Source organism: Sus scrofa, chromosome 15 (assembly GCF_000003025.6).
Source record: "Sus scrofa isolate TJ Tabasco breed Duroc chromosome 15, Sscrofa11.1, whole genome shotgun sequence".
Taxonomy (NCBI): Eukaryota; Metazoa; Chordata; class Mammalia; order Artiodactyla; family Suidae; genus Sus; species Sus scrofa.
The window spans coordinates 54,932,054-54,958,008 of NC_010457.5; the positions used below are offsets into that span (position 1 = coordinate 54,932,054).

Genomic DNA, 25,955 nt, shown 5'->3' on the forward strand with positions numbered 1-25,955 from the left:
TGGCAACACCAGATCCTTAACCCACTGAGCGAGGCCAGGGATTGAACCTGCAGCCATTATGGTTCCTAGTCAGATTTGTTTCCACTGCACCACAATGGGAACTCCCACTCCAGACCTCTGAATCAGAACTTTTGTGGGCAGAGCACAGGAATCTCAAGTTTTTTTGATTTTTTGTCTTTGCCTTTTCTAGGGCCGCTCCCTCAGCATATGGAGGTTCCTGGGCTAGGGGTCTAATCGGAGCTGTAGCCAGCATCCCAAAGGAGTCCTATGCATATTAAAGCTTGATAGTAAGTGTCTGAGAAAGAATGTCAGGAATTTTTCTTCATTAGTTTTCCAAGTGAATCTAAGCATTAATGTTACATCCTTTGAATGTTCTCTAAATATTCTTATATAATAGTTAATCAGTGTTACCTTTCAAAGTTTCAAAACTTTTCTTTCAGATGGCTTATCTTCCCACCTCAATTTGCAAAGATAGGATGAGGGTGAGAGGAAGAGAGCTATTGTTTATTGAGCAGCTGCTATAAACATTTATCTGATTTAATACTCTCCACAGTTTTGTAAAGCTGTAATCCCCCCCCCCCCCCCCCCACGCACCAGCCGCACCCATGGCATACAGAAGTTCCTGGGCCGGAGATTGAATCCAAGCTGCAATTGTGACCTATGCTTATGCCTCAGCTGCAGCAATGCCGGATCCTATGTATTGTATCTCTTCCTGTAGCACTAAATACTATTTTTATTTTGATAACAACTGCATAGTTTACCTTACCTTGAAGTCCAGACTTGTATATCCAAGTGTCTATTTGACATCTGCTTGGGTCTTGACAGTTACCTTGAACCTGACATGTGGTTATCTTTATTTCAGTCCCACTCCAAGCCACCACTGTTACGCCTTCTCTTGTTCCACGTTTCTCCAAGTTTACTTTGCCTCAGTTGTACTGGCTTTGTTTGCCTCTTCCAACCACTACATTTTGTTTCATTCATTGCAGAATCTCCAGTGCCTAGAACAGTGCCTGCAGGTACTGTTAGGTAGTGGTAGGTACTAAATATATTAAGATACTCATCAAATTAGTGAACGGTGTTCCTCAAAACACAAAGCTAGGGCTTTTGCATCCACTGTTCCTCAGGTGGAGAAACCTCTTCCCCTGATCTGTATATTCTCCCATCATTCAGGTCTCAAAGCTTCAAAATCACTTCCTCAGCAAGGTCCTCCCTGATTGTCTCCCAGTCTCTTTGTATCATCTTATTTTATTTCCATCAGTGCACTTATCACTTCATCTTCATTTACTAACTTAGTATGTAATTTGTTTGTCCTATTTCTCCTCAATGTAAGCTCCATGAGTTCAAGGATGGTGTCGCCTCCAGCCTAAAATAGCACCTGACACATACTAGGCATTCATCCTGTATTTGTTGAAGTAATGAATGAAGGAATTCTCCCCCAGACATGTCAGACCTCAAAGATAATTCTTACGCATTCTTAGAACAGTTTTGTCTGGCTGGTTCTTTCTTTAGGTGTTAGTTTTTACTCCTCATATCTTGTAAATTCCCACTGCCTCCACGTTGGAGGAAATGTATAAAAGTTCTGAGCTTCTGAAACTAGACAATATATTTCCACGCTCTCTCTCTTTAAATCTCCTATGTATTTAGCAAACTAATAGAACACGAATTATGCTAAGTGCTGAAGCCATAAAGTTGATTAAGGCACAGTAACTTTCCTCTGGAAGGTTATTGAGGTTTTGTAAATACATCACTTAACTACATTAGCTTTTGCTTTGCGATGGTTTCACTCTCTTCAACCACAGCACCTTCACCGTGAATCCGCAGGAGGCCGGCCCGCGGCCCCGCCCCCAGGCCCTGCTTCTCGCCCTTGGCTCCGCCCTTAACGCGGCCCGCCCCGCCCCCACCACCACCCTGCCCCCACCACCGCCCTCAGCGGCTCTGAGCCCCTGGGGCGGGGCCAAGCTTCGACCATTCCTGTTCCCCCACGCGCCTCAGCGGCAGTGACGTTAGACAGGCGCACCGACCTTCCTTGAGGCTGCGGGTCTACGGAGAGATCGTCTTCTCTCCGCGGCCCGAGCTGCAGTTTCGTTGCGTAGGGCCTCGCGGATTTCCGCAGCCTGGTGTTCTGGCCCGCGAGCACCCCGCAGCTGCGCGCCATCTTCACCAAGCGCCATGGCGGCGGCCGGCGGGCCGAAAGCGACCAGATGCTGCCCTTTCTTCGGTCTCCTTTTGCTTCTGCTGATCGCGGGCCCTACCCGGGGCTGGAACGACCCTGGTGAGTGCTGCCCTCACTCCCTCCTCTTGCTCTCTTCGGCAGGCGCTGAGAGGACCCCGGCTGGGGACCATATCCCTTCTACCCTATTTGCTCATTTCCATCCTCTTCGCTGTTCATCTCTGTCCTGCCTGGATCTTTTGCTCTTCCCAGACAAGTGTAGACTGTTGGGGAGTGGGCGGGGCGGGGCGGGGCGGGACGATCTAATGTAATTAATGTTCCCATCTCCCTTCCCTGGATTCCTAGAATTTGCCCACCTTTTCCTTCCTCGGGCTACACCCCTCATCCCCTGAGTCTGGCTGGAAATCTCGTCCCTCACCTGCGCCTCTTGTTTTGTTGTCAAGAGTGTCTGATGTCATGGCTGTTCTCTTGGCTGCCTGTTGCTACACCTGAGAGTTGCCATGGCACCGGCAATCTCTGAGTCACACTTAGTGAACAGGGCTGCAAACCTTGGAAGTCGGTTAGCAGAATCATAAACTGTACTGTTTACCTGAGCACAAGTTGTGCTGTTTATTCTATTACAGCAAAGTACATTGCGTTACACCAGCTTTTCCCATTGAATTAAAAAAAAATTTTGTGTGTGTGATGGTACACGGTAAGTGATTTCTAGGGAAAAGTTTCTTTTATATCACTATGTTATTAGACTTGTCTAACAAATTTTTATGGGATCGATAGTATTCCGTGTAATTAATATTGTGTGTGTATGTATGTACACATAATACAGATTTCCATTTAATAAATGATGTATGCTTTAAATAGGAGTGATGTAAAAAAATGACTTAAACTATGAAAACATCATTTTTGGTTTGGAAAGGAAAGATGTTGAGGTATGGAATGTGTACTAATGTTGCAATCATGACTTGGTGAGAGGAAATGCCTGTGTTTTTGAACTTAACAGATTTTTCTGTAGTTTCTTATTTTATTCTTAAATGTTAAAATGAGAGAGAAGGCACTATTTGTAAGTACTTGACTTTGAGTACTCCTTTGATGTGGATGTTTTATTACTAATAAATGAAAAGTCAAGTTGGATTTAAATGATGTCGGTATAATTTTCCTAATGTATTCCTAGAAAGTTTCATGTAAATAGGACTTTGATCAGAATTATAGTTTAGAAACTAGATTAAAACATTAAGTAGTTGAACCCTCAATCAGTTCTTTTCTTTCTTTCTTTCTTTTTTTTTATTTTTTTTTTTTTAGGGCTGCACCTGCAGCATTTGCAAGTTCCTGGGCTACAGGTCATTTGGAGCTGCAGCTGTTGGCCTATGCCACAATCACAGCAACTCAGTTGCCTATGCCACAACCGCAATTGAGCCACATCTACCACCTACGCTGCAGCTTGCAGCAATGCCAGCCAGATCTTTAACCCATTGAGTGAGGCCAGGGATCAAACCACATCCTCATGGATACTAGTTGGGTTCTTAACTGGATGAGCCACAGTGGGAACTCCCTCAATCAGTTCTTAAATAAAAAAAGGAAATTTATAGATGAAGAGTCAGGGGAATAATAAAAAAAAAAAGGAACCATATTTAAATTAATGGTGAACCATTTCCTGGTAGTTCTTAGTCTACCTACACTATAAAACTACTCTTCTGGAACAAAAGGCACCAAAATATTTTGCAGTGTAAACTCAATTAGTTTTTATAAATTCTACTCCACCTTAAATTTCTTTTGAGGAACTATATCATGAAGGCATTCTAATATGTTTCTTGAAAATTTAGATCTTTGGCCCATGTGGAATTAAGTTTTTATATAGCTTTAGGTGGATTTTCCTTTAGCTATTTACTCAGTTATGCCCAAACCATTTATTGAAGAAGACTTCCTTTCCCACTAAATTAAAAAGCCCACTATATCTTTTTTTTTTTTTTTTTTTTTGTCTTTCTGTCTTTTCTAGGGCCGCACCCTCGGCATGTGGAGGTTCCCGGGCTAGAGGTCTAATCGGAGCTGTAACCACCTGCCTACGGCAGAGCCACAGCAACGCCAGATCCGAGCAGCGTCTGCAGTCTACACCACAGTTCAGGGCAACGCCGGATCCTTAACTCACTGAGCGAGACCAGGGATCGAACCCGCAACCTCATGGTTCCTAGTCAGATTCGTTAACCACTGAGCCATTACGGGAACTCTAGAAAGCCCACTTTATCTTATATTGAATTCCCACACATATCTAGATTTATTTCTAGACTTTTGTTTCACAGTTCACTTGCCTGTTTTTGTTATGATTCTGTATTATTTTGATTATTCTAATTTTATAGTAAGCTTCATTATCTGGTAGAGCAATGCATTCTGTTTTAATTGACTATAAAAACAGTGCATTTTTTAAATTGAATTTATAGTTAACTTACAATATTGTATTAGTTTAAGGTGTAGTGATTTGATATTTTTATAGATTATACTCCATTTAAAGTTATTACAAAGTAATGTCTCTACTTTGCTGTGCTATATAATATATCTTATTTGCTTACTTAAGCAATGTATTCTTTCTCAAGAAATTTTTGGGTATTTATAGATGTTAACCTTGAACATAATTCCTTTCCAGTTCCAAAAGAGCCCAGCTGGGCTCCTGTTTGGAAGTGCATTAAATTTATTTAGGTTTTATTGTATGTATATTTTCTTATATATGTCACATATTGACTTTAAGTTTATTTCTAGATATTTTATGTATGTGTGTAGTTTGTCACTAATTTGAGATAGGCCTTTACAATTTCATGTAATTGGATATCACAGGTATAGATAAAGTTGTTGACTTGGTAATTGATAAAATATCCAGCTGTTTTATCAAATTGTATTATGACAGGGTTGTCTTTTGGGAAGTTCTCTTGGATTTTGTAGGTCCAGCAATTCTAAATAAAATGTTATTTCTTCTACTGTTTGTATGAAGCATAAGAGATACTGCTGGATGAGTACTCAGAAGCTGTTCTCTACTTTCTTCTCCTTGTCTACCTCTGTGTAAATACTAGAAAAGCCAAATACTCATTTTACTAGAATCCCTTGATGCCATGTCATTCTAATTGGTGTAGTGGAGGGATTCTGGGGAAAATATTTTCAGTTATGATGGAAAGTTATTAATCTTATATTCTTTCTTTCAACTCTCTCTTTTTTTGTTTTTTGTCTTTTTAGGGCTGCACCCTAGGCATATGGAGATTCCCAGGCCAGAGGTCGAATCAGAGCTATAGATGCTGGACTGTGCCACAGCCACAGCAATAGCAGTGTGGGATCTGCGACCTGCACCACAGCTCATGGCAGTGCTGGATCCTTAACCCACTGAGTGAGGCCAGGGATCGAACCTACAACCTCATGGTTCCTAGTTGGATTCGTTTCCACTGCGCCAGGGCAGGAACTCCTAAACCTTTTTTTTAAACAAACTTTTCCCCACATAATAAAAATAACATTACACCTAGCAAAATTAATCCCAATTTCTTTTTTTTTTTTTTTTTTTTTTGTCTTGTCTTTTGTTGTTGCTATTTCTTGGGCCGCTCCCGCGGCATATGGAGGTTCCCAGGCTAGGGGTCGAATCGGAGCTGTAGCCACCGGCCTACGCCAGGGCCACAGCAACGTGGGATCCAAGCCAGCCGCGTCTGCAACCTACACCACAGCTCTCGGCAACGCAGGATCGTTAACCCACTGAGCAAGGGCAGGGACTGAACCCGCAACCTCATGGTTCCTAGTCGGATTCGTTAACCACTGCGCCACGACGGGAACTCCCCCCAATTCCTTAATATTGACCAATTACTCATTCCATATTCAGATATCGCAGTTGTCCTTAAAACGTTTGAGCTAGTTTGTTAAAACCAGGCCCCAGGCCAGGACTATGCAATGCATCTGATTGAATTAGCCCTTAAGTCTTATTAAAATGTAGAACTGTCCCTTTTTTATGCTATTACTCTGCTGTCAGGATTGGGCCAGTTGCCCTTCTGAATATCCTACTTTCTTTATTCTGTTTTCTCATGGCATTGTTTTAGCTTATTTTTTTCCTCCCTGTAGTTGTAAAAAACTGAAAGTTAGCTCCAGAAGATTGATTAGATTCATATTCAGTACTTTTGGGGATTACATCATAAGAGATGGTGTTTTATCAGATTGATGCTGTTCTACTGTTAGCAATGCTAAGGTTGACTGCTGAAATAAAATGGCTTTGTTTCTCTCTTGTGGTTACATTTTTCCCCTCTCAAACTACTAGAAGGCACTCTGTGGTGTTACTTGGCATCATACCAATATCCATTCAATTATTTTAAAACTAATTAATCCTTATATCTGAATCAGTTTTTAGGGGTTGATAAAATGATGATTTTTCTAATTCTGTCATTTCTTCTGCATTTATTGGCTGGTATTCTTTAGTGAAGTTGAGATTTTCCCTCTCAGCTGAGGCTATTTCAGATTATAGTTCTGGCTGGAAAGTCAGGATAAACATTTAATTTTAAATCTTTTATTACCAATTTTCAAAGTAAGGAGGTAATTGGTAGCTACTTTTAGTGTAGACAAGTGAGTTTTTGTCTCTCTCTCTGAATATTATTATGGATTCTTGGATTTTCATAGATTGAACATGACTTGTCAACTGAAGTCATTATCTTGCTGGTCAGTCTTGCTTTTGATATCTTAAGGTCTTTTCCATCCCATGATCATAAACATACTGTTGTGCCTCCTTTCAGTATTTTTAATTTGTTGTGTGTTTTATGGTAAGTTTCTAACCATCAAGGGTTAACTTTTATATATTGTGCACATGGTGATCAATTTCCTAATCCTGTGTTACTGTCTGTATTACCATAGATTTAATATGGACATATATAAACATATATGTTTCATATGTTTTATAGCTATAGCTCAGTTTTCCTTTCTTTGTTATTGATTTTCAGCTGTCTTCTTTTAGTTTTTTTCTTTTGTATTTTTGTATTGTGTTATTATATTTCTGGTTTATTGTATTTTGGTGAGAGAATATGGCTAATAAGTCTTAGTCAAATTTATCATGTTCATTTTTGGTAAATAAGTATAAATCTATATTGCCAATGTGAGGGACTATCCCTGGTGTATGATTAGTGGAAAAGCATATGAAGAGTAATGTGCACTGTATCATTCAGTTTTATAATCGAATGGAAGTTGAGTGAACCAATGTATTGTATCTTCCATCATAATTCAAGGGTGATAAGTATGAAGACTCTTTCATTTTCCAGTAACACTTTAAAATTCACTTGTGGGGAGTTCTCTTGATAAATTTATGTAAACCTTGAAAACTCAAAAAAAAAAAAAAAATTTGGAGTTCACGTCTTGGCGCAGTGGTTAATGAATCCGACCAGGAACCATGAGGTTTCTGGTTCAATCCCTGGCCTTGCTCAGTGGGTTAAGAATCTGGCATTGCCGTGAGCTATGATGTAGGTCGCAGACGTGACTTGAATCTGGTGTTGCTGTGGCTGTGGTGTAGGCTGGCAGCAACAGCTCCAATTAGACCCCCAGCCTGGGTACCTCCATATGCCATGGATATGTGTGACCATAAAAAGACAAAACCAAACAAACAACCTCTATGTCAAGGTGATTTTTAATTTGTGAAATAGGTCAAATGTTTTTAATTTTTTAAATTGTGAAATATTTAAAATATTTAAACACACACAGAAGTACGCAATGAAAACCCATACACTCACCACCCAGTTTTATCGAATCCTCACATTTTACTATATTTTCAGCATCCCCCCCGCCCTGTAATAAAACATTACAGATAGCTAAAGTCCTTTCTCTCCCTCCCTCCTCAGAGATACTCGGAATTTGGTGTTTTGTCATTCCTATGCATGTTTTCATACTGTTATATACATGTTCAGACTTTAACACTATATAGTACTGTTTCACGAGTTTTCTTTCTTTTTTTTTCTTTGTCTTTTTGTCTTTTTAGGGTAGCACCCATGGCATATGGGGGTTCCCAGGCTAGGGGTCTAATTGGAGCTATTGCTGCTGGCCTACACCAGAGCCACAGCAGTGCCAGATGAGAGCCATGTCTGCAACCTACACCACAGCTCACCAAAACCCTGGATCCTTAACCCACTGATCGAGGCCAGGGATCGAACCTGCAACCTCATGGTTCCTAGTCGGATTCGTTTCCACTGCACCAAGACGGGAACTCCATTTTTTTTTTTTTTTTTTTTTTTTTTTGTGTGTGTGTGTGTTTTCAAGGTTTACATAAATTTATCATACTAAACATTCTACAACTTGTATTTTGCTTAAAATGTTTTTGCTGTTTCTCTTCTGATGCATGAATTCTAGTTCACTCACTTTAACTGCTGGCCTATTCCTCTTTGTAAATAGGCCGAACTTTTATGAATCCATTCACTTGTTGACAGATGTTTAAGTTATTAAATGTGCTTCATGTATTCATGTATATTTTTTGCCATTTTAATTAACCATTAATGTTGTCATACAGTTATCCAACATTTCAGGTTAATGAACTTTTGGTTCTAATTGGGCAGAAATTATGTAGAACTCTTGGCAGAGAAGTGGTTTGGGTGGGCATCCATCCTGAAAAGTGTGACTTTTTGAATTTTGTGCAAAAGCCCTGAAGGTTGTTGAGACTTGGGACTTGGGAAACTGTTTGATCTTCTTTCTTAGTCATCTTCAAAAGGCAGAAAGACCTTTGCTTTTGAAAATATTTCCTATGATAAAAGTTTTATTAGAATGAATCTCTCCGTAGGACAAGATACTTACCATCTGTTTATCTGTGTTCTTACTGTTTCAGACAGAATATTGTTGAGGGATATAAAAGCTCTCACCCTCCACTATGACCGCTATACCACTTCCCGTAGGTTGGATCCCATCCCACAGTTGAAGTGTGTTGGAGGCACAGCTGGATGTGATTCTTACACCCCAAAGGTCATACAGTGTCAGAACAAAGGCTGGGATGGTTATGATGTACAGGTAATACTTGTTATGTTGATGGCGGTCTAAATGAAATTTTTTTCAGTCAAGTGTTTATTGAGACATTATGCGGTATTTTGGGGAAGTACATATGGAAAAATCTCAGGTTACCCTAAAATATATGAATATTTTTTCTGGAAGAATCATCCTCCAAAAGAAATGAACTGATTTTAAAGCCCAGAAATATTCATTGCAATTTTTATGCCATAACTTTCTTCTAAGACGTTAGTAAATTTTCAAAATTTTTCATATATTTGGGGGTAGGGGTAGAGGAGTTCCTTTGGTTATCATTTTTCCATCATTCCTCCAAGAATACCCCCCCTCCTTTTTTTTGGCTGTGCCCATGGCATGCTGAAGTTCCCAGGCCAGGGATCGAACCTGCGCCACAGCAGCAACCCAAGCCATAGCAATGGCAACACTGGATCCTTAACCTGCTGAGCCATCAGAGAATTCCAATTAAATGTACATGAAATAGTTTTATACAAAAATGAATGATGGAATCACAAGCCTCAGGAAACTTTCTTCCTAGTAGAAAATATAAGACAAACACTCACATTACATCTTGGTGCCAACAAAGTGCTGTAAAGTCATGTCCAATTGGGGCAGGGGTGGATTGGGAAAGACTTAAAGTATTCACTGTGTTAGCAAGGAAGGATATGATTTTTACAGCTGAAGAAATAGAGAAGGCAAGGAATGGCATGAGCAAAGAAGTATGAGGACATTATACATTGACTTATGTTGTAGCAGAGACAGCTGCTTCTAATTCCAAGAGTTTAAATATAATAAGTAGAAGCCACTTTTAGTATATACTATCAAAGAAATAATAATTAACTCAAAATAACCAATAGAGATTGAGTTTATTTTATTTGCCTAAATCAACAAACTTATAAATCTTTCTTCAAATAAAATTACTTAAAAATGAAATAGTGTAGCAACAACAACAACATTAAAAATATGTTTTATCCAAACTAAAAACTTTTAGGCTCAAAGGACACTATCAACAATGTGAAAAGGACCCCAGAGTTTCTGTTGTGGCTTAGCAGTTAATGAACCCTACTAGTATCCATGAAGACACAGGTTTGATCCCTGGCCTCAGTGGGTTCAGGATATGGTGTTGCCATGAGCTGTGGTGTAGGTTGTAGACATGGCTCGGATCTGGTGTTGCTGTGGCTGTGGTGTAAGCCGGCAGCTACAGCTCCAATTCAGCCCTAGCCTGGGAACCTCCATATGCTGCAGGTGTAGCTCTAAGAAGCAAAAAGCAAACAAACAAACAAACAAAAGAAGCAATGTGAAAAGGACCCACACAAACGAGAAAGCTTTTGTAGTCATATGTCTGACTGGGGACTTGTGTCCAGAGTATATGAAGAACAACTATTATGACTCACTGGGAAGACAAATAACCAAATTTAAAAGTGAGCAAAACCATCTGACTAGACATTTCTCCAAAGGAGATATACAAATGGCCAATAAACACATGAAAAGAATGTTCTACATCATTAGCCGTCAGAGAAATACAAGTCAAAACCACAGTAAGGTAACACTTCACACCCGATAGGATTCCTCTAATCAAAAAGACAGATAATAGGGAGTTCCCGTCGTGGCGCAGTGGTTAACGAATCTGACTAGGAACCATGAGGTTGCGGGTTCGATCCCTGCCCTTGCTCAGTGGGTTAACGATCCGGCGTTGCCGTGAGCTGTGGTGTAGGTTGCAGACGCGGCTCGGATCCTGCGTTGCTGTGGCTCTGGCGTAGGCCGGTGGCTACAGCTCCGATTCAATCCCTAGCCTGGGAACCTCCCATATGCTTCGGGAGCAGCCCAAGAAATGGCAAAAAGACAAAAAAAAAAAAAAAAAAAGACAGATAATAGGAGTTCTTGTTGTGGCTCAGCAGGTTAAGAACCCAACTTAGTATCCATGAAGATGCAGGTTCAATCCCTGGCCTCACTCAGAAGGTTAAGGATCTGGTGTTACCACTAGGTTCAGTGTAGTTTGCAGATGCGGCTGGGATCTGATATTGCTGTGGCTGTGATGGAGGCCAGCAGCTGTAGCTCTGATTAGATTCCTAGCCTGGTAGTTTCCATATGCCATGAGTGTGACTGTAAAAAGAAAAAAATAAAAATAAAAAAAATCCAAAAAAGATAATAAATGGTGAAGTTGTGGAAAAACTCTCATACACTTCCTTTTGGAATGTAAAATGGTGTAGTCACTTGGAAAACTCTCTGGCAGCATCTCAAAAGTTTAAACTTAGAGTTAATATATGCCCCAGCCATTCCACTCCTAGATGTATACCCAAGAGAATTGAAAACATGTATCCACACAGAAACATACATAAATGTTTGTAGCAGCATTATTCATAAAAGCCAAAAAGTAGAAACAATCTAAATGTCCAACATTGATGAGTGAATGAGCAAAAGGTGGTATATCCATACAGAGGAATATTATTTGGCCATAGTCAGGAATGAAATGCTGATACATGCTACAACATGTGTGAACCTTGAAAACATTCTGCCCAGTGAAAGAAGCTAGTCAGAAAGGACCACACATGGTATGATTCCATTACATGAATTGTCCAGAATAAGGAGAGCCTTGGAGACAGATTGGTGGTTGCCTAAAGCTGGGAGATTTGGGGGGAAATGGGGAGTGGCTGCTAATGGAGATGAAGTTTGTTTTGGGGGTGATGAAAATATTCTAAAATTGAACGTAATGTGGTTGCACAACTCTGAATACGCTCTGTGAATACACACACATTGAAATGGGTGAATTATAGTATGTGAATTGTATCTGAGTAAAGCTGTAATAGTGTATCTGAAGTTTGAGAAAGGAAGGTAATTTATTTCCCCCCCCCAAAAAAAAAGAAAGAAAAGTGGTGGTACCAGTCAGATTTGTTTAGCTAATGTCTTTTTAAATGTTTCTAAAGAAGCATGTTACTCACTCAGAATAAAGAATTTACATTAAACCAATTTTTTTTTTTTTTTTAAAGCTGGAAAAATTTGAGGCTAGCACAGTTTACTTTTGCATTTTCCAAATATCTTAAAAAAAAAACTGAGCAAATTACTTCTAGGATTGGACCCTGGGGAGTTCCCGTCGGGGCTCAATGATTAACAAATCCGACTAGGAACTATGAGGTTGCGGGTTCGATCCCTGGCCTCGCTCAGTGGGTTCAGGATCCGGCGTTGCCATGAGCTGTGGTGTAGGTCGAAGATGTGACTCGGGTCTGGAGTTGCTGTGGCTGTGGCATAGACCAGCAGCAACAGCTCTGATTAGACCCCTAGCCTGGGAACCTCCATATGCTGCGGGTGTGGCCTAGAAAAGACAAAAAAAAAAAAAAAAAAAAAGGGATTGGACCCTGCTACAGGTAGTCCGTGATTTTTATAGAATTTGTGAGGAAAGTTTTTCCCAGAAGGTTATGTATTATCTTTGATGCCATATGTAGCTACCAGATATTCATGTATGATGCTGATTTTTGAGCCTTAATGTTGAAAAAAACTTCTGTATTTTAAAGAAAGCATCTTCAGCAACGGTGGTTAAAAAGTTGGCATTTTTAAAATTAGCTTAAAATTTATTTATTTATTTTTATTTATTTATTTTTGTCTTTTGTCTTTTTAGGGCTGCACCTGCGGTGTATGGAGGTTCCCGGGCCTAATCGGAGCTGTTGCTGCCAGCCTACACCACAGCTCACAGCAATGCCGGATCCTTAACCCACTGAGCAGGGTCAGAGATTGAACCCGCAACCTCATAGTTCCTAGTCAGGTTGGTTAACCACTGAGCCACGATGGGAACTCCTTAAAATTTATTAACTAGAGAATGATTAATATGTACATCTATATGTAAGGAATAAAGAATAGTAATAAAACTAGCACTCATGTACCCACCACTTAACTTAAATAGAACCTTAACATCACCAATATCTTTGAAGCCCCTAGTTTGCTCTCCCTCAACATAGAAATACTCGTCCTGAGTTTTATCATTCCCTTGCTTCATTTTGCTGTTTTATGATAACTATATAGCCCAAATAGTATATATTAAAAAAAAAAAAAGCCTTTTTAGATCTAATGACCTGTTTCTACTTTTCTTCACAGTGGGAATGTAAGACTGACTTAGATGTTGCGTACAAATTTGGAAAAACTGTGGTGAGCTGTGAAGGCTATGACTCCTCTGAAGACCAGTATGTGCTAAGAGGTTCCTGTGGTTTGGAGTATAACTTAGATTACACAGAACTCGGCCTGAGGAAATTGAGAGAGTCTGGAGAAAACCATGGCTTTAATTCTTTCTCTAATTATTATAATAAGTTGTACTCCCCAGATTCCTGTAGCATCAGTGGCGTGATTACCATTGTGCTGCTACTTGCTATCGCCTTTGGAGTTTATAAATTCTTCCTTAGTGATGGTCAGGATCCTCCTCCACCATATTCTGAGTATCCTCCATATTCCCATCGTTATCAGAGGTTCACCAACTCGGCAGGACCCCCTCCTCCAGGCTTCAAGTCTGAGTTCACAGGTATGTTTCCCAAGGCAATGACAGTATGTAGGGTGGAAGTCACGTAGTGACTCCTGTGCTGGTTTCTAAAATGGAAAATGGTTGCATTGGGAAACCAAAGTAGCTTTGTCTTCTTCTTTTTGTTTTTTGTTTTGTTTTTTTTTGTCTTTTTAGGGCCGCTTCCATGAAATATGGGAGTTCCCAGGCTAGGGATCCAATCGGAGCCGTAGCTGCTGGCCTACACCTCAGCCACAGCAACTCGGGATCCAAGCTTTGTCTGCGACCTATACCACAGCTCACAGCAACGCCAGATCCTTAACCCGCTGAGCAAGGCCAGGGATCAAACCCACATCCTCATAAATACAAGTCAAGTTTGTTAACCACTGAGCCACGATGGGAATTCCCAGGTTTATCTTCTTACTTTTTTACTTTCAACTTCTTTTACATCTTCTATTTTTCTTTGTGGTTAATTGTAATTATTGTTGTAAGGATACATGTTTAAATTATAAATCATTTTAATCAAACTTGATCACATTTGGCAATAAGCATTTATCTTGAACTCTGTTTCACACCATATACAGAATTTTATTCATTAAGTGCTATAAGCTCAACATAAAAGGTAAAACAAGCTTCCAGAAGGAAACATAGGACAATATTTGTCATGACAGGCAGAAATTTCTTGGAATGCAAAAAATAGTAGCCGAAAGGAAGAGATGGATAAGTTAGACTTTATTTGATTAAGAATGCTTGAAAGGAGTTCCCGTCGTGGCGCAGTGGTTAACGAATCCGACTAGGAACCATGAGGTTGCGGGTTCGGTCCCTGCCCTTGCTCAGTGGGTTAACGATCCGGCGTTGCCGTGAGCTGTGGTGTAGGTTGCAGATGCGGCTCGGATCCCGCGTTGCTGTGGCCCTGGTGTAGGCCAATGGCTACAGCTCCGATTCGACCCCTAGCCTGGGAACCTCCATATGCCGCGGGAGCGGCCCAAAGAAATAGCAAAAAGACCAAAAAAAAAAAAAAAAACCAAAAACAAGAATGCTTGAAAAAGCAAATAAACAAAAAAAACTAAACCCCCCAAAAGCTGTTTTTTTCTGGTGCAGTGGTATAAGGATCTGGTGGTGTCACTGCAGTAGCTTAGGTCACTGCTGAGGTCACTGCTGTGGCATGGGAACTTCCACATGCTGTGGGTATGGCCAAAAAAAAAAATTTAAGAATGTCTGGTCATCAAAAGAGACACTTTAAGAGAGGGAAAAGGCAAGCCACAGACTGGGAAAAGGTATTTGTGAAAAATACTTCCAAAAAAGGATGTGTATTTCCAGTAAATAAAGAATTCCCACAAATCTGAGAAAAGAGAGACAACCCAATTTAAAAGTGGGCAGAGCCATTTTTTTGGTAAAAGAAGATCTCCAGATGTCCAATAAAAATCTGAAAGGTGCTCAGCATCATTAGTCTTTAGAACAACACAGAATAAAACCTGAATTATTATTATTTTTAATCTGCTTTTAGTTATTTATTTTTGGCTGTACCTAAGGAGGGTGGAAATTCCCAGATCAGGCATCGAACCCTTACTGTGGTTGTGACCTGCATCACAGCTGCATGGCACTGGGTCCTTGACCTGCTGCACCGCAGGGGAGGTTCCTAAAACCTGAGTTATTGGTTCATCACCATATAACCACCATAATGGCTGACATTAAAAAGATGAACTACCAAGCAATGGCAAGGATATAGTCAACTGGAACTTGCTGGAAGGAGTTAAAATGAAAAACACCTTGGAAACCTGAATATCTACTAAAATTAGAATACACCACCCAATAACCCAGCAGTTTCATTCCTGGATACACACCCAAGAGAAATGCATGCTTGTGTGCACAAAAAGATCTGCACAAGGATGGTCACAGCAGCTTTATTCACAACAGCTGAAAACGAAAAAAGATGTCCATAACCATTAGAAGGAGACAGATGGTGTTTTTCTTTTTTCTTTTTTTTTTTTTTTCACACATTGGCGTACTATACATAACATTTAGAAAAAAACCAAAAAGTCTGATATATGCAGTGGTGGAGGTGGACTCGCATAGACATAACGATATACCAGACACAGAAGAGCACTAACATATGATTCTATTGCTAAAAAGTTTAAGAATGGGTAAAAACAAAGTGCAGCAAGAGAAGACAGAGTAAGCTTCTCTATGACGTGGGTAGCTATTGTGAGTTGTCTGAGGGGGCCTCTGGGTGCTGAAAGGTTTTATTGATGTGGTTAGTGGTTACACACACGGGTGCACACATACAAATTTGTTATGCTGTACATGTAGGATTTGCACACTTTCCTTTGTGTGCATTATACAGCAATTTAAGAAAAACTTCCTCTGAGCAGAAGATATTTTTTGGTCCTTTTAAGACCTGACTTCCTGATTAACAAATATTCTCCACTTGGATTCTTCCATTAGACACCTAAGTACAGCTGTTTCCTGGAACTTCTAGAGATGTTTGCAATCTGGAAAGGAAGTAACTGACACGTGGGGTCATCTTCCATAGCTAGTCCCTCCCCCTTTTTTTCCCCTTTCTCTTTTTCCTCTCTTTTTCTTTTTGCAGCTTCACTTGTTGCATATAGAAAGAAGTTCCCAGTCCAGGGGTTGAATTGGAGCTGTAGCTGCCAGCCTTCACAACAGCCATACTAACACTGGATTTGAGCTGCATCTGCAACCTACTCCATGGCTTACAGCAACACAGGATCCTTATCCATTGAGCGAGGCCAGGGATCGAGCCCGCATCCTTAGACAGCATTGGGTCCTTAACCTGCTGAGCCATAAGGGGAACTCCTTGTAGCTAGTCTTGAGCAGGGCAGATGTGACCTTACAGGAAGAAACTACCCTCTCCTGTCCTAAAAACACCCTTTTTTCCATATGTGTGGGAAAGGTAGGTACTCCTTAGTTATTAACCAATACTGTATGAATACACTTTTGGAATATGACTTTATAAGTTGAAGCCTGAGTAGTATTAAGTCATACAGATGAAACAATTGAAATGCCATATTATCTTTAGTTTTGTAGGTGGTGTTTTGTTTATTAAGAGAGGATACAGAATTAAATCATCTTTGTTTCTAGGACCTCATGGTGCAACTTCCGGTTTTGGCAGTGCTTTTACTGGACAACAAGGACATGAAAATTCAGGACCAGGCTTTTGGACTGGCTTGGGAACTGGAGGAATATTAGGATATTTGTTTGGCAGCAATAGGTAGGTTTTGCATTTATCTCTCCTGGCCCTTTGTCTCAAATTCAGCCTTTCTTTAGAGGCTTCTTTGTTTTGTTTACAATGTGACTGGATTTGGTTTTGTTAAGGAAAATAAATTAAGGTGACATTACCCTATTCAATCAGATTCTCTGGTGGGTGGGGAAAGGAATGCTGTGATCTATATTACGTGAGTTTTCTCTCACATGTCATGCCTGTAGATAGGAGAGAGGAGAAAGAATGTTGACTTCTGAGAAGGCAGGAAAGATCAGTGCGTTGGGGAACAGTCCGCATTCTGATTTGAAATGATAGAAGCAAGGGTGGCAAGAGCTTGGGACCAGATTTTGGAATGTCTCTAGTATTAACAGTAGTTTAAGCTTAGATTTTATTTGAGGGCAAATTCAGAAAGAAAGAGCCTTTATTCTCTGTCGTTTTCTTCCCAGCAGTGACAAAACAATGTGTTATTTCTTGTTAACATACCAGAACATTGAGGAAAAAAGACTTGATACAGTTTTTTTTCCTAATGGTTTAGGAATAGGAAGGTATTTAAAAATGATAGTCACAAGAAAACCGCCTGACCCGAGTTTCTGTCTTTACAGAGCAGCAACACCCTTCTCAGACTCGTGGTACTACCCAGCACACCCTCCCTCATACACCAGCACATGGAATAGCCGGGCTTACTCACCACTACGTGGAGGCCCAGGCAGCTATTCGGCCTGTTCAAGCTCAGAGCCAAGAACCAGAACAGCATCAGGTAAGAGCAAAAACCAAGAAGCCCTATTCAGTGAAGTACAGAAATAATTTGGAATTTAAGGTGATTAATTTTATATTTAGCAATCATGGTTTTATGTAATACCAGAAATATTAGTTGCACAGCTGAGATTAAAATAATAATTCAGATTCATTCTTTCCTACCACTTTTTTTTTTTGGCTTTTTAGGGCCACACCTGTGGCATGTGAAAGTTCCCAGGCTAGGGGTTAAATTGGAGCTGCAGTTGCCGGCCTACACCACAGCCACAGGAACTTGGATCTGAGCTGCATCTGTGACCTACACCACAGCTCATGGCAATGCTGGATTCTTAATCCACTGAGTAAAGCCAGGGATCAAACCCGTATCCTTATGGATACTAGTCATGTTTGTTACTGCTGAACCACAATGGGTACTCCTTTCCTTCCTCCTGCTTCTAGTCTTTTTTTTTTTTTTTTCTGACCATGTCCACAGCACGTGGAAGTTGCAGGGCCAGGGACCACACAGCAGTGACCTGAGGTGCTGCAGTGATGATGCCGGATCCTTCACCCACTGTGCCACTGCGGAATTCCTCAACACTTCTGTACTTTAAAACTCAAAGAGGAATTTGATTTCAGCTCATTTCTACCATGAACCAAAGTTTTAAACCTTCTAGGACATTGGTTTCCACATGTTTAATTCTATTTAATATATGGGAGTCTTTTATGCTCTAAAATGGAACCTTTCTAGGTAGAAGGTTGGACTTTTCAATTCGGTCAAACTCAAAACTGTATTGATACATTCTTTAATTGCCAAAGATATGTTTATTGCCATCGCTGAGAGGAAATTTTCTTTAAAAAGCAGAGATAAAAGACCAAATTATTCGGGAGTTCCCGTCATGTCTCAGTGGTTAATGAACCCGACTAGCATCCATGAGGACACAGGTTCGATCCCTGGCCTCGCTCAGTGGGTTAAGGGTCTGGGGTTGCCATGGCTCTGGCGTAGGCCAGTGGCTACAGTGCCTACTCCACTCCTAGTCTGGGAACCTCCATATACCGTGGGTGTGGCCCTGAAAGACAAAAAGTCAGAAAGTCAAAAAAAAAAAAGCCAAATTATTTGGAATTAAACATCTAGCTTGTTAGCAGAGAATGGAAGGTCGTGGGTCATGAGGCAGTGCTAGGTGGTTGTGTACTGGATTTACCTTCTTCAGCAGGGGAAGTCATAGAACACTGAATAACTCTGGAAATGGACAGAAAATATTTAAATATGCTTTAAAATATAAGCAGAATTCTCATAGTGCTGTGTGAATAAATTGATATGATCACTTTGAAAAACTTGTTGGCATCACCCACTAAAATTGAACATAAACATCTCAAGATCCAGCAGTTTCATAGATAGATAGCAACAGAAATGTATACATTTGTACACTAGACGGTAAGTACAAGGATGTTCACAGTATCTTTATTCATAGTACCTCCAACTGGAAGAAATCCACATACCTATCAGCAGTAAAATGGATGAATAAATTGAGTTATATTCAGTGGAATACTGTGCAACAGGGGAGTGAATGAATAGTTGTGTACAATAATGTGGACAGATCTACCAAATGTAAAGAAGCCAAACTCAAAAGAATGTCCACATTATGACTGCAAAATTCATATTTTATAAATATACATGTTTAATAAGAAGCAAAACTTGGAAGTTCCCCTCATGGCTCAGCAGTAACAAATCTGACTAGTATCCATGAGGACATGTTTCCAATCACTGGCTTCGCTCAGTGGGTTAAATGATCCGGCATTGCCGTGAGCTGCAGTGTACGTTGCAGATGTAACTCAGATCCTGCATTGCTGTGGCTGTGGGGTAGGCTGGCAGCTACAGCTTTGATTCGACCCCTAACCTGGGAACTTCCATATGTCATGCGTGCGGCCCTAAAAACAAAAACAAAAAAAAGAAGAAGAAGCAAAACTCATCTATGGTGTTAGATGTTAGGATAGTGGTTACTTTTGGGGAGACAAAGGGATGGTAATGATTGAGAGGATATATAAAAATTTAACTCCATTGGACATAATGTGACGTTAGAGAACTTATTTTCCGTGGTAATAAAAATTGTAAGAAACCATAACTGTCAACTAGAAATGTATAGGGCTTATATGAAGAAAATCATAAAATATTACCAAATAATCTACAGGGAAACCTGAAAAAAATTGAGTTTTCAGAGGGGAACCCTTGTGGTCTTCTAACCTGTCTGTTCTCCCTCTCCCTCTCTCTCGTGGCGGGGGGCGGAATGGGGGGGGTTTATTATCAAAAGGCGGGAACTCTTCTCTTTGCTGCTGGGGTCTTCAGAAGTAGCAGGGCTTGGCTTAGGCTGCATTGGCCTCTCTGCTGTTTGGCTTAGACTTTGAGTGTTGTCAGTACCACGTTGGCCCTACCAGAGAACACATCTTTGGTTTCCTGGCTGTTACTCACAGCAGGCACGTGTGTGTTTAGTAGACTCGATGATGGTTAGATGAGTGGAGGGGCTGTTGTGGGAGGTGATGCACTGTCCTGCACAGTCCTGCTCCACACTCTGTCTCTCTTCTTCCCTCCTGTCTCTTACTCATTTGCTAACAATAAACAGGTATTACTGCAATCCTAATGCATTTGAAAAAGCTAATCTAAAATTTACTCTTCTCATTCTAGGATATGGTGGTACCCGAAGACGATGAGAAAAGTACAAAGTTGGGGTCAAACACTGGATGCAGAATTTCTGATTTTTCATCACTTTCTCTTAAAAACTACCTAACAAGGACACATGCAAAAGTTCTGTGGTGTTTTGTCCTGTACAGCTTTTTGTATCCTGTTATTTGAGACTAAGAGGTGACATGACAAAATGCTTATGTAGAGAATTGTATGTTTGTGTAACCTGCAGATGTATATTAGTTTTTGGAAGTGATGACTACTGTGAAATGCTGAGAATGTGTTGTGTAATTTCTAAAACTTGTGATGCCATAAGATGCAAGTCTTTATACCAGTAATACCAATAGCCACTGAGTATAGAAATTTTCAATCTTAGGTGGCTTTAACTGATGAGTTGTTATGTCATAGAAATGATAGTAATCTATTTGGTACGTATTATTGGGTGTTTGCTGTTCGCCAAACATTTAAACCAAGCTTTGGACTACCAACTTACACTTACCTATGTGTGTTGATCACTTCTGAACTCAGGTGGGTCGGGTTCTGGTAAGAGAGAATTCCTTTTTTAGGAAAAGGTAGAAAATATCTATCTAGAAGATCGTGAATGATTGTGTGCCGACAGAAATGCTTGAAACTTCCACATTCATTTTTTTTAAGAGGTGAAGTTGAAGTGCTTCAGTAAGGGTTTTCTAATAGCTAAAGCATGCAGTTCGCTGTGGAATCTGAAGTGTTGTAACAGCCTGTTTCAATCTTATATTAAAATGACAGAAAAAATAAAAACAAAGTTTTTATCTTTGCTTTTTTACCAGGCTTGCCACAACTTAGTGGTAGGTTTCTTCCCTTTTTCTCAAAGGAAAGGGGGTTCATGTGGACATCTGTCTCCCTAAACAGTAATTGCCCTGGTAGTCCTCCTTGGCTACTGGTCATTTTGTTACCAAGCAAGGACTCCCTGCCTGATGTGCATAGAAGCCAATACCATGGCTCTGGCTTTTGAGAAAAGAAAGAGCTTTTCGAGGTCACTTGGCAAGGAGACAGGGAGTAGAGCTCAAATCTCTCTCCCCATTCCACGGCTCAGGGCGAGATTTAAAGGCTTAGGGGAACAAGCTGTTGGCTAGTCTCAAACACATGGTAATCAGCGTTGGAAGCTGGATTATCCTTGTGGAAGGACCTCTAGCTTCGTAAAGGGCCCCAGTGGCAATATTTCTATTGTTTGATTCTGCAGACTGAAGATGCTTTGTTCCAGGGTCACCCTGGAGAAGGGGTTCCTGTCTTGCACATGCGCGGTGCTGCTTCTCTAAAATAACTCCAGGTTTGAGTAATCAACAACCCATTTTAAGGAAGCAAACCCAGTTTAAACTGGTCAGTGTTTTGTTTTGTTTTGTTTGTTTTTTGGCCATGCCTGCAGCATGTGAAAAGTTTCCAGGCCAGGGATCAAACTTGTGCCACAGCAGCGACCAGAACCACTGCAGCGACAATGCCAAATCCTTAACCTGCCGCACCAGGAGAACTCCTTGTCAGTGTTTTTTTGTGCTGTTTTTCCATTTTTAAGGAACCCTAAAGATTGACAGCAAACTACTAGAAGCAAGGAGAGAGGCCTGGAACTGACTCTTCTCTAGCACCTTCAGTGGCAGCATGGCCCTGCTGACACCTTGACCTCAGACTGGTAGCCTCTACAACTGTGGGACTCTCTCCTTTGTTTAAAAAAAAAAAAAAAAAAAGCCAAAGCAGTACCACATTACCACATTCATTTCTGGGGAATTGCAGAGGTTAGTGCCACCATCAAGGACTTGAAGGATGCAGGACAGGATGCAATTCCCACCACATTCCATTCAGCTTGCCTGTTTGTGCAGAACACAGATGGCTCTTGGAGAGCAATAGTGGATTATCTAAACTTAATCATGTGGTGACTCCAATTGCAAATGCTGTTCTGGACATGGTTTCATTGCTTGAGTACATCAGCACGTCTCCTGGTACCTGAGAAGCAGCACCTTGATCGGGCAAATGCTTTTCCTTTCCACTTGTTGCTAATGACCACCAGAAGCAGATTGCTTTCAGCTAGCAAGGCCTCTGACCTACCTCACAGGTGTATCAGCTCTGCAGCCCCAGCTCATCATTTAGTCTGTAGGGACCTTGATCAGCTTTCCCTTCCCTAAGACTTCACATTAGTCCATGACATAGGTGATGTGCTGATTGGACTTGTTAACGAACAAGTAGCGATTACCCTAGACATATTGGTAAGATATTTGTGTGTTGGTGGGTGAGAAGTAAGTCTGACAAAAATTCGGGGGTCTTCCTCAGGGAAGTTTCTTGGGGTCCAGTGGTGGGAAGCAGGACATAATAACCTTCAGGGGTGAAGCATAAGTGGCTGCAGCTGACTCCTCCTACAACTGAAAACAAGGCAAAACTCCTAGGGGACCTCTGGATTTTGGACACAATGAATTTGAGTGTTAACTGTGGCTCATTTGCTGACTGACATGAAAGCTGCCAGGTTTTTGTTTTTCTTTTTAGGGTTGAACCTGTGGCATAAGAAAGTTCCCAGGCTAGGGTCAATTGGAGCTGCAGCTGCCGGCCTATACCACAGCCGCAGCAACTCAGGTTCTGAGTCTTATCTCAGCCTACACCACAGCTCATGGCAACACTGGATCCTTAAACTACTGAGTGAAGCCAGGGATAGAACCCACATCCTTATGGATACTAGCAGGGTTCTTAACCTGCTGAGCCACAATGGAACTCCAAGCAAGCTGCTAGTTTTGACTGGAGCCCAAAATTAGAAAAACTTCACAACAGGTCCAGGCTATCACACAAGCTCAAACGTCACCTCACTAAGTCCTTTTGCCATTCTATTGATCATCTTTTCCAGACACTTCCTACCCCTTTCTTAGTTTTTCTTGTTTGTTCATTTGATTGTTGGCAGGGAGGTTTTTTTTTTCCCTTTGGTCTTTTGTCTTTTTAGGGCCATACCCACGGCATATGGAGGTTCTCAGGCTAGGGGGTGGAATTGGAACTGTAGCCGCTGGCCTACACCACAGCCACAGCAATGCCAGATCTGAGCTGCATCTACAACGTACACCACAGCTCATGGCAATGCGGATCCTCAACCCACTGAGCGAGGCCAGGGATCAAACCTGAAACGTCATGGTTCCTAGTTGGATTCATTCCACTGCGGCATTATGGGAACTCCCGAGTTTTTTTTTTTTTTTAACCCATTTTGTTTATGGCTGTATCTCCATTGTCTAGAATAGTAGATACGATCCCAGCAGGAAATAGATGACACACTCAAATTAGAATAATTTGAGATTCTAGTAAATGGACTATTTACAAAGGTGTGGGCAGATGTAAGGAAACCACAGGAGTTGGTGGAATAGAACAGGGCTAGCAAGTATAGTGCTGCTGTATCTGTAGGCCTGAAGGCCTATTGGGTAAGGGATACTAAGAGGCCTGGTCCCCTTTGTCACTGAGTAGTAGCTGCCAATTTTCCCTGGGCAGTTAGGATGAATTACCCCAGTCAGTACATGATCCTTTGCCTGTTTGTTCAGTAGCTTCAGAGGGACGTTTCAGGTTTCCATGTCATTATGAAGGTTTCCTGATGGGACGGTTCCTTCCCTGGGTCATAGAGCTTCCATATCCACTCATCAGCACACTCTTCTGCATATCCTCAGATTTTTCTCCATTGCCCGCTTCTTTCACTTGGTAGTCTCTCACCCACATCAGGTCATTCCTCCACTTTGAGATTCAAATGGAACTTTTACTGCTGGGCATGGGCTATGACTTCTTGAATAGCTACCGGGGGCCAGGTCCTGGAACTCAAGTTCAGAGAATTAGCTCAATGACATGTGGAGTGACTGATGGGAAAGAAATTATCCCTCCTTTCAGGAGCTCCTACAAGGTATGTTTTGGTCTGGCAGCTCTTGGAGAAGTCCTGTCTGTGCAGTGAATACACCTGTCCACAGGTCACCTGCTGTGTCTCTGACTCATTGTGAAGCAATAGTCAAGTGTCAAAGTACATACTATGGCCTTGTGTAACATCTTATCTCACTTTCCCCCCCCTAACTCTTGTGTCTCTGGCCAAGATCCTAAGTGCCAGAACTTTAATCCTTGCCTTGGGTTCTGCTTTCTAGAGGACTTGTGCTAGGGCAGTTGATGGTGAGTGTTGTTCATTTCTCTTTACTAAGGTAATAAGGAATGTACTGGTGAAAGGGCAGTATTGGTGTTCTTTTTTCCTTTTTAAGTCTGCCCCTTTGGCATAAGGAAGTTCCTGGGTTGAGGTCGAATCAGAGCAGCAGCTGTTGGGAAAAAGGCAAGGATTGCTTTCCTGAGCAAACCTGCATTGGGGCTGTTGTTCATTCACTGAGTTGAATATACTTTGCAATGAGGAAGCTTCCATACTCTTGTTTTGTGGAGTTTGTGAGATTGCCATTCTGACCTGTTTGCCCTAACTCGCTATGTGCTGCTTTTCCCTGCTTGTGAAAAGAAGGCATTTTCATGCCAAATCAGGCTTCTCCTCAAAGGAGAATATTTTTAGTGCCTTTCAAGCAATGGAAACTCCTTGTACCAAACCAGTGCCTACAGCCATTGCACCAAACCTACACCAAACCTACGCCACAACCACAGCAACACGGGATCCGAGCCACATCTGTGACATACACTGCAGATTGCGGCAATGTTGGATCTTTAGTATTGGCATTCTTAAAAGCTCAATGATGCCTGTCTTCTGTAGGCTAACGTTGGCAATAGGGGATGCTCTCATGGAAATGGACTTCCTAGTATCAACAGGGATGCTAGGTTTCTTTGTCTTTCTTTTTTTTTTTTTTTTTTTTTTTTTTTTTGCTATTTCTTTGGGCCACTACCGCGGCATATGGAGGTTCCCAGGCTAGGGGTCTAATCGGAGCTGCAGCCACCGGCCTACGCCAGAGCCACAGCAATGCAGGATCCGAGCCGCGTCTGCAACCTACACCACAGCTCACGGCAACGCCGGATCATTAACCCACTGAGCAAGGGCAGGGACCGAACCCGAAACCTCATGGTTCCTAGTCGGATTCGTTAACCACTGCGCCATGACGGGAACTCCAGGGATGCTAGGTTTCTAAAGTGACAGGTTGTAGCTTTTGTCAGAGGCAAAGTGGATATAATTCCATATCGGGCAGCAAGGTAGGAGGCCTAGATTTCATGTGGATCTTCATGATTTGCTGACACCACCAAAAGAGTGGTGAAGAGAAGTCCCTGGGTGGAATTTGTGCTGTGTATCTGAAATGATACATGGTAAGGGATATGCATTTATACTTTCTCAAAGACAGAGTCTTGTGATTTGGCTGGATGATCATAGACTTGGAAAAATAAAATTTGAAAACTGGTGACAAGGAGATCTGTGAAATAAGTAGGTGGATGGACTTCTCTGGACAAACCAAAATTTTTTGGTCTTAACGTAAATGCTCATAAAAGGGCAACTTGAGCAGTGGAGAGAGATTCTTACAAGATGACATTTTCGATGGCTACTGTTCAGCCCCTTTCTTCAGCAAAGCCCAGTCTTGCTTGAAAGGTTGGTGAGCAAAGTGGCTGTGGTGGTGGGGGTGGGGTGGGGAAGGGGGAGCGGATGAAGGTTATGCATGACTCAGCAGCAGAGGCTTTCACTCACCAAACTGATCTGGCCACAGCCACTGCTGAGTGTCCTGTATCCAATAGCAGAGATCAACTCTGAACTCTGGAT

General features: G+C 41.4%; 1 protein-coding gene across 2 annotated transcripts; it reads left to right on the plus strand.

Annotated features, from left to right (window-relative positions):
• On the plus strand, positions 1,937 to 21,033 carry SARAF (store-operated calcium entry associated regulatory factor). 2 transcript variants are annotated; one of them, XM_001924775.4, is made up of 6 exons: positions 1,937 to 2,272; positions 8,976 to 9,154; positions 13,232 to 13,649; positions 16,728 to 16,857; positions 17,451 to 17,605; positions 20,258 to 21,033. In XM_001924775.4, exons 1-6 carry the CDS (start codon positions 2,170 to 2,172, stop codon positions 20,281 to 20,283), a joined length of 1,011 nt encoding a protein of 336 aa, XP_001924810.1. In that variant the 5' UTR covers positions 1,937 to 2,169; the 3' UTR covers positions 20,284 to 21,033. The 2 variants fall into 2 exon arrangements, with proteins under 2 accessions (XP_001924810.1, XP_020932001.1); XM_021076342.1 differs by lacking the exon at positions 20,258 to 21,033 and having other exon boundaries at positions 1,973 to 2,272; positions 17,451 to 19,528.